The sequence below is a fragment of the Psammomys obesus genome, unplaced genomic scaffold, assembly GCF_907164565.1.
Source record: "Psammomys obesus unplaced genomic scaffold, mPsaObe1.curated_primary_1811, whole genome shotgun sequence".
NCBI lineage: Eukaryota > Metazoa > Chordata > Mammalia > Rodentia > Muridae > Psammomys > Psammomys obesus.
Window position 1 is genome coordinate 7,935,363 of NW_026591711.1, and position 13,467 is coordinate 7,948,829.

The 13,467-nt window shown below is 39.8% G+C and overlaps 1 protein-coding gene across 1 annotated transcript; it reads left to right on the top strand.

The window, feature by feature from the left end:
• The first annotated feature begins 1,429 nt into the window (after window positions 1-1,429).
• LOC129680256 (vomeronasal type-1 receptor 100-like) lies at window positions 1,430-2,347 on the top strand. Its single transcript, XM_055611849.1, has one exon. It carries the CDS (start codon window positions 1,439-1,441, stop codon window positions 2,345-2,347), a length of 909 nt encoding a protein of 302 aa, XP_055467824.1. The 5' UTR covers window positions 1,430-1,438.
• Window positions 2,348-13,467: the final 11,120 nt, after the last annotated feature.

The following is a 13,467-nucleotide window of genomic DNA, read 5'->3' on the forward strand; positions in this document are numbered from 1 at the left end:
ACATAAGCAGCAAAGGTAAGACTGCCGAGTAAAACTGTAAAAATCTCTGGGTGCTAGTGATGTATGATAACACTTGGGAACTTATTTTCCACTGCATGGGAAGGAACAACTTTTAAACAAAAATTACCAAGTAGCATCAGTATATGGTCATCTTCAGCCAGTTCATGTTTGTCATAATGTGGTAAATAGTAGTTGCCTTAACATGCCACATTCTCTCTTGTTGGAGGCTTCTAGCTCAACATCTTCAACAATGATTGTGTTGCCTGCAGTAACGATGGAGACCATAAAAGCAAAATAGGACTATTGTCAGGATAGGGGTGCTGATGGGAGCAATAGAGAGCAGAAGAGCAGAATACAAGTATCTGTCTGATCAGGGAAATGGGAAAGACAGGGCCCCATAGTCTTGGAGGAGGAAGGAAAATACAAAAGGTGGGAGGAAGGAAAAGGTGAGTAGCAGGATACAATTTATTAGATAGTGAAAATGGGAAAATGGGTGAGTTCTTAGGTAAGAGTGAGAAGTGAAAATATAGAAGAAAGAGGAAGTTAGGTAAAATAAAAATATGGATGGCTGAAAAAAACCCATAAAGAATCATATGGTTAATAATTTACTTTTGATTATTTATTTCCCCCAAAGTAAAATATAGTGTTTGTCTTTACAGCTAGGAGTTAGTTCTTTAATGCTGAACTGGAGTTTAAAAGCCACAGGAACTGAACTGGAAACCATCTAGACCACTTAATAACCATAATGGCTCTACAATTAATAGGGTGTACACTAATGGTCTCCAACTATATTCTAGATCTTGAGCATTATAAAAGTTCATGGGAAAACATATAAAAGATGAACTGAGATACAGATTTTGCTGATTGAAATAGTGAGATTATCATGAATGGTCACTGTGATTCCATTAGAATTAGGAGTCAAAACATGGATAGTTGCAAAATAGAGCATATTAAATTATATAATAGAGACCGAGTCAGCTCATTTTTTTGGATTCTTTTAGTGATTCCCCCTCAGACTGACAAAGTTTTGCTCAGTTGTACAAATGCGATTGATAGTCTGTGCTAATCAGTACTGTTTTAGATGTTAACTATAAAATGAGGAAATTTAAATCAATAGGATTATATTTCTTAGGTATGAGACTCAGGTGTAATACACACACACTAATTGTGCATTTTGTTTTGATATTATTGTGAATGCATTTGTTATATATAACATGGTATATATACAGGAGATATGTGGAGGATATATGGAAATGTAAGCTGTGATGTACAGTCTGGGACATCAAAAGTTAAAGAGACAGGTTAATCAAGAATTAGTAGGGAAAATAGAACAATGATAGTGTCCATTGAATTATAAGTTTGATACATACTCTATTTTTTTCAGATATAAGAAATATTCCTCTACTATGCTCTTAAGGTATGAATACACTTCTCACTTATGTCCTCATTAAAAAATGTCCTTCATTTTCAAGCTGGGCTTGGAGTCCTAGCCAACATGCTTCTCCTTTTTTTCTATACTTTCATAATCCTAGGTCACAGACCTAAGCCCACAGACCTGATGTCTTGTCAACTGTCCTTCGTTCACATAATGATGACCATTACTGGAGGGGATATTTGGCTTATAGACATATTTGAGTCACTGAACATTGAGGATGACCTCAAATGTAAGGCAACTTTTTACACAATCAGGGTGCTGAGAGGCCTCTCTATCTGCATCACCTGCCTCCTGAGTGTGTTCCAGGCTGTCACTATCAGTCCCAGTAACTCCTTGTTGGCAAAATTTAAACCTAAGCTAAAAGAACACATGATCCGTTCTTTCTTCTGTATTTGGTCTTTCAATTTGTCCTTCAGTAGTACCCTAATATTCTATGTTGGTGCTTATACCAACATGAATGCAACCAACCAGATGAAGGTCACTAAATACTGCTCACTGTTCCCCATGAATTACATCATCAGAGGATTGATTCTCACAGTGATAACCTACAGAGATGTGTTTCTTGTAGGAGTCATGCTGACCACAAGTGCATACATGGTGATTATCCTGTTCAGACATCAGAGGCAATACAAGCATCTTCATAGCATCAGCCACCTGAGAGTGTCCCCTGAGAAAAGGGCCACCCAGACCATCTTGCTTCTGGTGGTTTTCTTTGTGATCATATACTGGGTGGACTTCATCATCTCAACTACCTCATTCCAATTATGGAAGTATGACCCATTCATCCTGACTGTTCAGAAGTTTGTGATAAATGCCTATCCCACCATAACTCCTTTGGTACAAATCAGTTCTGATAAGAGACTAATCGATGTGCTTAAAATCTTGCGATCTAAAGGCCAGCAGATGTTTTAAAAAACATACTTTTTCTCTTTTTTAAAAAAGGTGTTCATTCTGTTTGCCCATTTGAATGAGGTTTCAGCCTCTTTGCTAAGGTCCCCCGGGTTGTTTAGCTTTCTCAGGACTATAGATTTTAGTATGTTTATAATATATTATATGGCTAATATCCACTTACAAGTGAGTATAAACTATATGTGTCTTTCTGCTTCTGGGATAGCTCACTCAAGATGATCCTTCTAGTTCCCACCATTTGCCTGCAAATTTTGAGATTTCCTTGTTTTTAATTGCTTAGTTGTATTCCAGAAGGGAAAACAGAATAGACATTGGCAGTAGGAGAAGACAAAGAACAGAACAGAAGGCTTCTACAGGGGGCATCTGGAAGATTCTATCCACCAGGATATTGGAGATACTGAAACTCAGAGCCAAACTTTGGGCAGAATGCAGGGAATTTTCTAAAAGAAGGGGATATAGAAAGACCTGGAGAAGACAGGAGCTCCACAAAGAGACCAACAGAGCCAAAAACCTGGGCCCAAGGCATCCTGCAAAGACTGATACTCTAACCAAGGACCATGCATGGATATGACCCGGAACGCCTGCTCAGAGGAAGCCCATAGGGTGTTCATTTTCTAAGTGGGTTCCTAGTAAGGGGAGCGAGGGCTGTCTCTGACATGAACTTAGTGGCTGGTTCTTTGATCACCTCCCCCTAGAGGGTGCAGCACTGCTAGGCCACAGAGGAAGATGATGCAGCCCTGATAAGCTACGGTCAGATAGAAGGGGAGGAAGATCTTCCCTATCAGTAGGTTAGGGAAGGGGCATAGAAAGAGAAGAGGGAAGGTGGGTGGGAGTGGGAGAAGATGAGGAAGGGGGCCACAGCTGGGATACAAAGTAAATAAATTGTAATAAATAAATTAAAAATAATTTAAAAGTTATTCATTAACTTCTATTTATATGTACAAGTGCTGTTATTAGTTGGGTTGGTATTTACCTTTTTTTTCCCCTTAGGTAGTATGTTTATAATAATAAGGGTCTGTATGATTAGATTTAAGCTGAAAGTAATGTCAGGACTGGAAAGCATAAGAAATTTTGGAAAAAAAAATGACCAGGGTCTTTGTTGAGGAAGCTATTATCACAAGTCATATTATAGCTTATTTGATTAACAACAGTGGAGAATTTAGGTTTAGGAAGAAAGTGGGGTGCAGCATGTTGAGATGAAATTACGGGGCTATTTTGAGCTATGGCTTTGGCTATTTTGAGCTACAGTCCACCCTGGCCTGTCTGTTGGAGTGATGCAGCTGGAAGAAGTTTTGGGCCCCGTGGCCGTGGAGGTGGGGGAGGGGGTTGCAGAAGGAGTGGTCCCAGTAGCCCTACATGGGCTAATGGGAAAAACAGTCTCTCTGGCCCAGGCATGCGCTTAAGGAAGCTGTAGTTCCTGGAAGGACGGGAGTGACCACATGTTGAGGAGTGTTGGAGAAGCTGGTGTGCTAGTACAGCAGCATCGAGGCCTCTCTGCCAGGCCAGGGTGGACTCTTCAGAGTAGGCAGGACTGACATGGACTGAGTGTGGCCTTGTGCAGTGGGTAAGGAGGAAAGGGGTTACTGGGAAAAGGAGGGGGTTTACAAGAGCCAGAGTCAAGTGGAGGACATAGCAGGTTGAAGAATCAGAGTGTAGAATTTGGAATCAAATTCACAGACAAATGAGCTGTTCATACTTTAGGAAAGTTAGATTAGCAGCTTGGTTTAGAGCAGCCATTGTCTCTGATGACTGTGTTGTGGTGAAGAAGGGGGAGGGGAGGTGGGGCTCAGCTAAAGGAGACTCAGGTTTACTGTCCAAATCCTTGGAGGCAATGGGGTCTTTCAGAGTGACCACCCTTGCTATTAGGACCTGACCTGTAGAACGGTGGCTACAGAGGGAGGGACGAGAGCACGGTTCCCAAAAACCCTGGACAGAAGGTAATTCAGACCACTTGATCATATATGCCAATAGAAAAGTTTAAGATCATGAGGACATTAAAGTTAAGAGAGCCCTCTGGTGGCCATTTAGACTAGTTACTCTAGGCAGGTAACAGATCAAATTCATTTTGGGCTCAAAGTCTGTGGCAGTCCCAATTGGGAAACATTTCATAACACACACCCCAAGAGTGACTGAGAATCAAGTTTAGACCCAGCATCGCTCATTTCCAAGCCTGTTCCGGAAACACAAACACTATGATACCTGGAGTCAAACAGTCGGGAATGGGGTAGCATTGAAATGGCTATCTCGTAATCCAAAAGTTCCCCTGAACAAAGATTGTCTTTGTTCTTGCATGGATGGGCTTTCTTGGCCTGGTGGAACCTTGGGAAAATAATCTGTGGACCCTGGGTCTGGAAGAGGCATCCTGTACCTCTTTGGCTGTGGCTGGGAAATGGCAACTCACCCCTAGTCAATGTCAATGGGTTAGGGACAGAGGGAGAGTGTGTGGTTCCCATGGGACTCGGGCCCAGCCTACTGTGCTTGAGGCTCACCTCTTCCCGGGTTACAGCACCAAGAGAACAGGCATTGTCTCTCCCTTGGTGATACAGATCCAGGCCGGCTTAGACCAGATTAAATGTAGATAAAGGCAGGTTTATTAGGAGGCAGTTCTCAGGCAGGTTCACTTATCTCACAGCTAGAGGTCAGTGAATTCTTGTACCTGGGCTAAAAGCAAGGGACTTTTATAAAGAAAAGGTGAGGAAGGATGACTGTCAGCTAGGAGATGGGATTGTGCCTATATATGGTCAAAAACTGAGCCCTTGGGCAGGAAGTCTTGGGTGAGTTGCTAGAAACACAGAAACTAGGAGTGATGGTAGTTAGCCCAGAGTTTTCTCTGTGCAGGCAGGAAAACAAGGTTTCTTGGCTTGTTCAGGCAAGAGCAGGGATTCCAGCCAAACTCTTTCCTCCCCAACTTGCTTTTTGCTCGTGGTGTTTTGTCACAGCTATAGAAATCCTAACTAAGACAAGCCCTCTACAGGGTGTGCAGTTGTAAAAATCTTTTCCCATTCTGTAGCTGTGATTTGTCTGAATAATGGTGTCTTTTGTCATAGAGAAGATTTTTAGATCACAAGGTCCTAATCATTAATTTTTGTTCTTAGTTTCTGTGCAATCAGTGTTCTGTTTAGAAAGTTTCATAAGATTCCTTGAATCACTGAAGGAAGACACCAGACTCAAATGATATGCAAAAGCACAAAACACTTACTCTGCAGAAAGAGCCAGCATACAGGGTCAACCACTCAAACAAAAGACCATGATGGAAGCTCCCAATCTCTTTCTAAGGCAAGTTGGGGGATTCCTAGCCATGGTCATCTGACGTTTGCTAGGATTGGTTGGCCTCATGATAAGGGGTACTTGTATATTCCTGGTTGGTTCAGATCTTGGGGACAAAAGGGTAACCTCATATCTAGTTTAGCCCCAGGCCAGATGTCAGGGCAGTCACTGACTGGCTGCCCATCTCCTGTGGAATTTTTTCAGGAACTCCTCAAGCAGTAAAGGGAGAAGGGTGGCAAAAACTTTGGCCTGGCTTTGGAACTAGAAAAGATCATCTTGAGTGAGGTAACCGAGAAGCAGAAAGACACACATGATATATACTCACTTATAAGTGGATATTAGACATATAATACAGGATAATCATACTAAAATCTGTATACCTAAGGAAGCTAAGCAAGAAGGAGGCCCTGGGTAAGATGCTCAATCCTCATTCAGAATGGCAAATAGGATAGACTTTGGAAAAAGGAGAAAACGGGGAATAGGACAGCATCCTACCACAGAAAGTCTCTGAAAGACTCTAACCATCAGGATATTGAAGGAGATTCTGAGACTCATAGTGAAAACTTTGGGCAGAGTGCAGGGAATCTTATGAAAGAAGGGGAGATAGAAAGACCTGGAGGAGACTGGAGCTTCACAAGGAGAGCAACAGAACCAAAAGGCCCAAGGGTGTTTTCTGAGACTGATACTCTAACCAAGGACCATGCATGGAGATAATCTAGAACCCCTGCACAGAAGTAGCCCATAGCAACTCAGTGTCCAAGTGGGCATCCTAGTAAGGGGAACAGGGGCTGTCTCTGACATGAACTCAGTGGCTGGTTCTTGGATCACCTCCCCCTGCGGGGTGAGCAGCCTTACCAGGACACAGAGGAAGACAATGCAGTCAGTCCTGATGATACCTAATAGACTAGGGTCAGATGAACGGGGAAGAGGACCTCCCCTATCAGTAGGCTGGCGGAGGGAGAGGGGAGGAAAAGAGGGAGGGAGATGAGGGAGGAGCCTACAGCTAGGATAAAAAGTGAATAAATTGTGATAAATAAAAATAAAAAATTTAAAAAAGCTGGAAAAAATAAAAAAAAAACAAAAACCTTGCTTATATCTGTATTTTGCACTGCTTCCCTTACTTTTTCCTTTAATAGTTTCACAGAGTCCATTCTTTAGACACATGGGATTAATTTTTATGCAGGGTGAAAGACAGGGCTACAGATTAATTATCTCATACATTGATATAAAATTTCCAGCACAGTTTGGTGAAGAGGCCAACTCTTCTCTAGTGTGTATTGTTGGCATCTTTGTCAACACTCAGTGCTTGCAGCTTACTGACTGTATGTCTGTATCCTCTGTTCTATTCCTTTGTTTCCTTGTGTCTGGTTTGGTGCCAGTACTGTGGTGTTTTTCCTACTGTTGTCCCTGTCATACAGTTAGAAATGAAGTATTATGATACCTCCTGTAATGTTCAATGTGTGTAAAATAAATAACTACTTTATCCTCTATACTATGAGTCTGAATAAAATTGTCAACAATAAAATGTTATTAACAATAACAATAAAATAAATATTGTCAATAAAATAAACAATAAAATAAAATACTGTCCCAATAAACAAGGGCAAGACTAGGAGGAGATGAGGGAGGAGCCTACAGCTAGGATAAAAAGTGAGTGAATAAATTGTAATAAATAAAAATAAAAAAATTAAAAAAGCTGAAAAAAAGAAAAAAAAGAAAGCCCTTGCTTATGTCTATATTTTGCACTGCTTTCCTTACTTTTTCCTTTACTAGTTTCACAGAGTCCGTTCTTAAAACACATGAAATTAATTTTTATGCAGGGTGAAAGACAGAACTACAGATTAATTATCTCATACATTGATATAAAATTTCCTGCACAGTTTGGTGAAGAGGCCAACTCTTCTCTAGTATATTGTTGGCATCTTGTCAACAATCAGTGCTTGCAGCTTACTGACTGTATGTCTGAATCCTCTGTTCTATTCAATTGTTCCTTGTGTCAGGTTTGGTACCAGTACCATGGTGTTTTTCCTACTCTTGTCCCTGTCATACAGTTAGAAATGAAGTATTATGATACCTTCCTTCTATAATGTTCAATGTGTGTAAAATAAATAACTACTTTATCCTCTATACTATGAGTCTCAATAAAATTGTCAGCAATAAAATAAGTTATTAACAATAACAATAAAATAAATATTGTCAATAAAATAAAAAATAAAATATTGTCTCAATAAAATAAGTCAACAAAATTGAAATCAAACTAACTACATTGTGAAATAAGTCATATGTCTGTAATACCAATTAGAAAATTACATGTTGTTCTAACATATAATGATTTAATATCATAAATTTAAGCATTTCTAAAATGGTTCCTTTCTATGCACAATTATATGTTATAAGATTTTAGGTTATGAATACACTATATTTTAATGTTTATTTGTTTATTCAATTTTAGTAATACAGAACCTAGTTTTTACATAATTTGAGCAGGATGTAGACTGGATATGTATCATTTATTTTTCATTTCCATAAGAATTTACTACATTTTCATTCATTGTGATGCTTTCCTTTAGTGATGCTACTGTCTCATGAAGAACACTATGATACAACAGCAAATATGTAGATCTCATCACTTGTTTAATCCCTTTAATTTCTGTCTACCATAGCAGAGGGCTCTAATACTATACTTTAGTTGAAATCATTGTATCATGTCTCTGTATTATTTGTGAATTCTGCATATGTAAGCAATAGGAGCTACCAACTCCCTCATGTTTAATCATCCATATGCTATGCACTGAAGAAATGACCCACCCTCAGTCCAAATGTAACACTCAATTAACACTAACCTGTGTAAAGAAGAGTGCTAGGCACTAGAAAAATAATGCTCAAGAACCATATTACCAGCATGTTCTAAGTTAAGTTTCCAGCCAGTCTAGTAGAATAGCTCATGAATCATTAAACAATTGCACATCTGACCATTTCTCCTTCCTTGCCAAATACACAATCATATGTAATTCTTAAAGGTCTACATAAGTTCCTTCACTCATGTCTCCTGTGGTTGTTCCAGAAAAAGGTTGCAATACTGTAGCTGTCCACTTTTACCAGTACCTAATCTTACATTCTTTTGTCACCTGGTCAGGGGTCACACCCCATAAGGCCATCAGTGGATGCTGATCGACAGAAAAAATTGTAATAGGAGTAGAACCACAGGCATTCTTCATTACCACCTGTGCCCTCAGAACCTGCTGAGGCCTTATCATGTGTACACCACTTCCGTGTGATGACAGGCAGCCACTATGCACATGCAACTTCATAATTTGTTTGGTTAGATGGGCAAATAGAATCACATGGTCGTCTGGTGGCCCACTGTCAAATGTTTGGTTTCTTCTAAGGTTCAACAAGAGGCCAACAGCTGTCTCTTAAAGGGAGACTGTCCACCTGCAGGTGATGGTAGAGACTTGGTCTCAAATCCTAAGGACTTCCATTGTGATTCACATATAGGGGCCTGTAAAAACTCCAAACAAGATTCATATCGGTTACTGCAACCTCAGGTAAATTGGGTCTGTTATATTTTTGGCACAGTGGCAAAGGTGCCTGTGCCATTGTATGGACCTATTGAAGAGTGTTATCATATTTCAGCACTATTCAAAGCTGGCATTTTTCCAGGTGCCTTTGTATATGGGAGGAAAGCATCCAAGGAAGAAATATATTGTTGCTAGAAAATATTTAGGCCCACCTAGCATTCTGTTTCTTTCTGGTAAGTGTGAGGGACCAGGTGTAGCTACTTACCTTCCACCTTAGAAGGAATTTTTCTACATGCGCCACATATCAGAGTTCCTATAAATTAAACTGATATAGAATGTCCTTGAATTTTGCTTGGAATTATTTTCCCATTTTCTAATGTGCATGTGTTTTATCAACAAGTTCCAAAGGCTGCTACTTTCTGGTAATTTGGTCCAATAAGCCTAATGCCATCCATATAGTCAACCCGCATTATATCTTGAAAAAGCGGCAGAGACTCAAGATCCCTTTGAACTAATTTATGATACAGGGCTTGTGAAATAATATACTTCAAGGTAGAAATGTAGAGCTTTATTCCTGGCATTGCTAAATGAAATAAAAATGCTTTCATTGGGCCTTATGAGCAAGTTATTTTAAAAATGTATTTGTGAGGTCACTATCTGCCTACAGGTATCAGGAGATTCATTAATCTCAAGCAAAGAAATCACATCTGGCATAGCAAGTGCAATTGGAGCCACTTCTTCACTATATTCACCATGTCAACAGTCACACTCTATGAGTGATTGCTCCACTGTGGAATTCTGCATCTGTTTTCTATACATGTCAAATAATTTATAGTGAGATATGTTTGGAAACATTACCTCTGCATCTTTTTAATTGTTGATGGTGGCATTGATTATAATGTGATATTGTTTTTGGTTAACTATTTTCCCTGGTAAAAGCAACTTCATTTGTTCATTCCAATCATAATAGCCTCCACAGAGCATGTGGGGAAAAAAAAGTGTGGATTCTGTTATGAATGACAATTCCTCAAAAGAGGCTGTGTCTGATTGTGAATCAAAATTTCTAGAAGGAGTCTGTGTTGGCAGAGACTTGTGGATGGATTGGAATTTCAGTACTGTGGAGAGATTGGACCTTGAAGGACCAGAGGCTCATGTCTTTATCTTGGGCCAACTTTAGTGTCTGGAACAACCATTCCTTGGCCCACTCTTTATCTGAGCTAATGCCTCATGATACTAGATTGAAAACCATTTTAGAAGCCATTAACTTGAATTAACATCTTGTGATAATTTGTAGAACCCTATTAGATGTTATAATTGAGCAGAACACCAACTCCCACTAACCCAAGAGCTAAGGTCATCAGGTAACATCTTGGGGTTATGAACAGGCTTCTCCTGTCTCAGTGTGTCCACCTCTGTCGTATGCCTTCCAATGCATTTTTACATTTGCCTTGATTTATAGTTCTTTTTGTTCTATAATACTATAAAAACTTTATAAAATTGCTTCTACTTTAGAACACAGAATTTTGGGGTAGCCTTAATCTGTGTTCCTGCGCCATAGGTACTTTTGAGGTGAGAGCTGTTTCTTTTCTCAGCACTGCTACCTTCTAAGACTATATGACTTAATTACATAACCTGGGATTGTGGAAATAACCAGAGCTTGAGTTTTGGGCCCTCTTGGTATAATGTTCTTTTGGAATGTATACAATTCACCCTTGTTTATTCAAATGCTGACTTCTCTACCCCACTATCTGGTTTCAATCGTACATTGCATTGTGATGTTTGTTCTAAGCATCATCTGTCTCAAGTTTGTGTAAAGATGCCACCAATTGTTCTCTGTATTGTCAATAAAACAACCATCTCCATGCTGAGCAATGGAGAGAATAGGGTGGGGCATCCTGGTCCAGAGGGGAGGAGAAGGAAGCAAGTAAGAGAGTAGGAGAAAGATTGGCAGGACAGGACTTGAAACCATGAGGAGGGATGAACCGGACCTAAGATATGACTAAAAGCAAGTATAATGGGTGAAATCTGAATGGTAGGAAACTATGCGCTCTTGGAGGCTTAGGAGGGAGTAATCATTGCTCAGCATTGTGCTCTAGGTTAACTAAATACATCCTAGTCTCTGTGTGGTGATTTGAGTATACAGCTGATTTAGGAATATCTGTTGATTAACTAAAAGACAAATCAATAGTAAATATTTTAACACACAATAGGGCCCCACTGTGAATCAGATCTTAGCCACGACTCCATTAATCACCTGATACCCATCTCTTGCCTTAACTGGAAATCCAGGATGCCTTTGAGGTCTCCTGGAATCATTGTTAGCTTAGAACCAGTATCCACTAGGTCTTGAAAAATCTGATAGTCTCTTTTTACCCACTGTAGACTCACCCAAGCACAATCCTGAAGGTAATTATTGAGAACAATGGGAAAATTGGCAATCACTAAGACTCTTGCTTCAAGCTGCCTGATGAGTGTGCTAGGAACTGAACTTGGGTCCTGCACAAGAGAGAAAGGACTCTAAATAACTGAGCCATTTCTCTTGTAGCAGGACAATTAGATTTAAACAGTGAATCCACAGAAATATTCCAAATATCCTGACACTAAACAAACACAAAACAAAGGGACCTCAGGCAACCCCATCTCTTTCTCTGCAGTCCATCTTTTAACAAATAGTTCACCAAACTCTTGGTACCATGCTTATACTTTGGATGCCACACTGAGTATATCAATCCTGTAGCCTTCCCTGCTCTGCCAAGACAACCTATGACTTACACACCCTGTCAGGTACCTCTTCATCTGTAAATCTCTTCCTCAAGGTCTTGGGGAGAATTTGGTCCAGAGACATCATTTTACCAATCTGAATGTGTTCAAAAAGCAGTGCCAAGACTCAGCTGCTCTACGTGACCCTCTCATACCTTCTAAACTAGCACTAACTAAATGACTCTTACGCTACAAAATTTAGCTATCCAGCCAAGGTACAAAATTAGCAATGTCTGGGAAAAAGCTTCTGTGTGCTGACTCTCAGGAAATATTTCCTAGAAGATTTCACCTCAACAGTGCTGGTCTCTTCCTAATCACCACTAATTCCTCAGCTCCTGTGGACAAGAAGTATTCCAACATAAAAATTCAATAGTTCTGATATGTTGTTAATCACAGCTGATTCTTCAGCCCCAGACGGCCGGAATGACAGAGTCCTTTTTTTTTTTTTTTTTTCGTTAAGAAGGCTAAATTTGTCGAGAATTCTCTGTTTAGCTCTGTTCCCCATTTTTTAATTGGATTACTTGGTTTGCTGCTTTTCAGCTTCTTTAGTTCTTTGTATATACTCGATATTAGTCCTCTGTCAGATAAAGGGTTAGTGAAGATTCTTTCCCAATCTGTAGGCAGGCGTTTTGTTTTGATGATAGTGTCCTTTGCTTTACAGAAGCTTTTCAGTTTCATGAGGTCCCATTTATTGATTGTTGCTCTTAGAGCCTGTGCTGTTGGTGTTCAGTTCAGGAAGTTGTCTCCTGTGCCAATGAGTTCTAGGCTGTTCCCCACTTTTTCTTCTAACAGATTTAGAGTATCTGGTTTTATGTTGAGGTCTTTGATCTTTTTAGACTTTAGTTTTGTGCAGGGTGATAAATAGAGATCTATTTTCATTTTTCTGCATGTGGACATCCAGTTGGACCAGCACCATTTGTTGAAGATGCTGTCTTTAGAGGAATATCGAATGGCAGAGAAACACTTAAAGAAATGCTCACCCTCATTAGCCATCAGGGAAATGCAAATCAAAACAACCCTGAGATATCACCTTACACCCATCAGAATGGCCAAAATGAAAAACTCAAGGGACAACACATGCTGGAGAGGTTGTGGAGAAAGGGGAACCCTCCTCCACTGCTGGTGGGAATGTAAACTGGTACAACCACTCTGGAAATCTATCTGGCGCTTTCTCAGACAATTAGGAATAGTGCTTCCTCAAGACCCAGCTATACCACTGCTAGGTATATACCCAAAGTTTGCTCAAGTACACAAAAGGGATATTTGCTCAACCATGTTTATAGCAGCTTTATTTGTAATAGCCAGAACCTGGAAACAACCCAGATGTCCATCAACGGAGGAATGGGTACAGAAATTGTGGTATTTTTACACAATGGAATACTACTCAGCAATCAAAAAGGAGGAAATCATGAAATTTGTAGGGAAATGGTGGGACCTAGAAAAGATCATCCTGAGTGAAATATCCCAGAAGGAGAAAGACAAACACGGTATATACTCACTTATATAGACCTATAAGATATAATAAACATGATGAAATCTGTACACCTATAAAAGATAATCAAGAGAGTGGACATG

Bases quoted from the DNA above. Each gene is read 5' to 3' on its own strand.
- LOC129680256 (XM_055611849.1), top strand. From the start codon at position 1,439: ATGTCCTCATTAAAAAATGTCCTTCATTTTCAAGCTGGGCTTGGAGTC.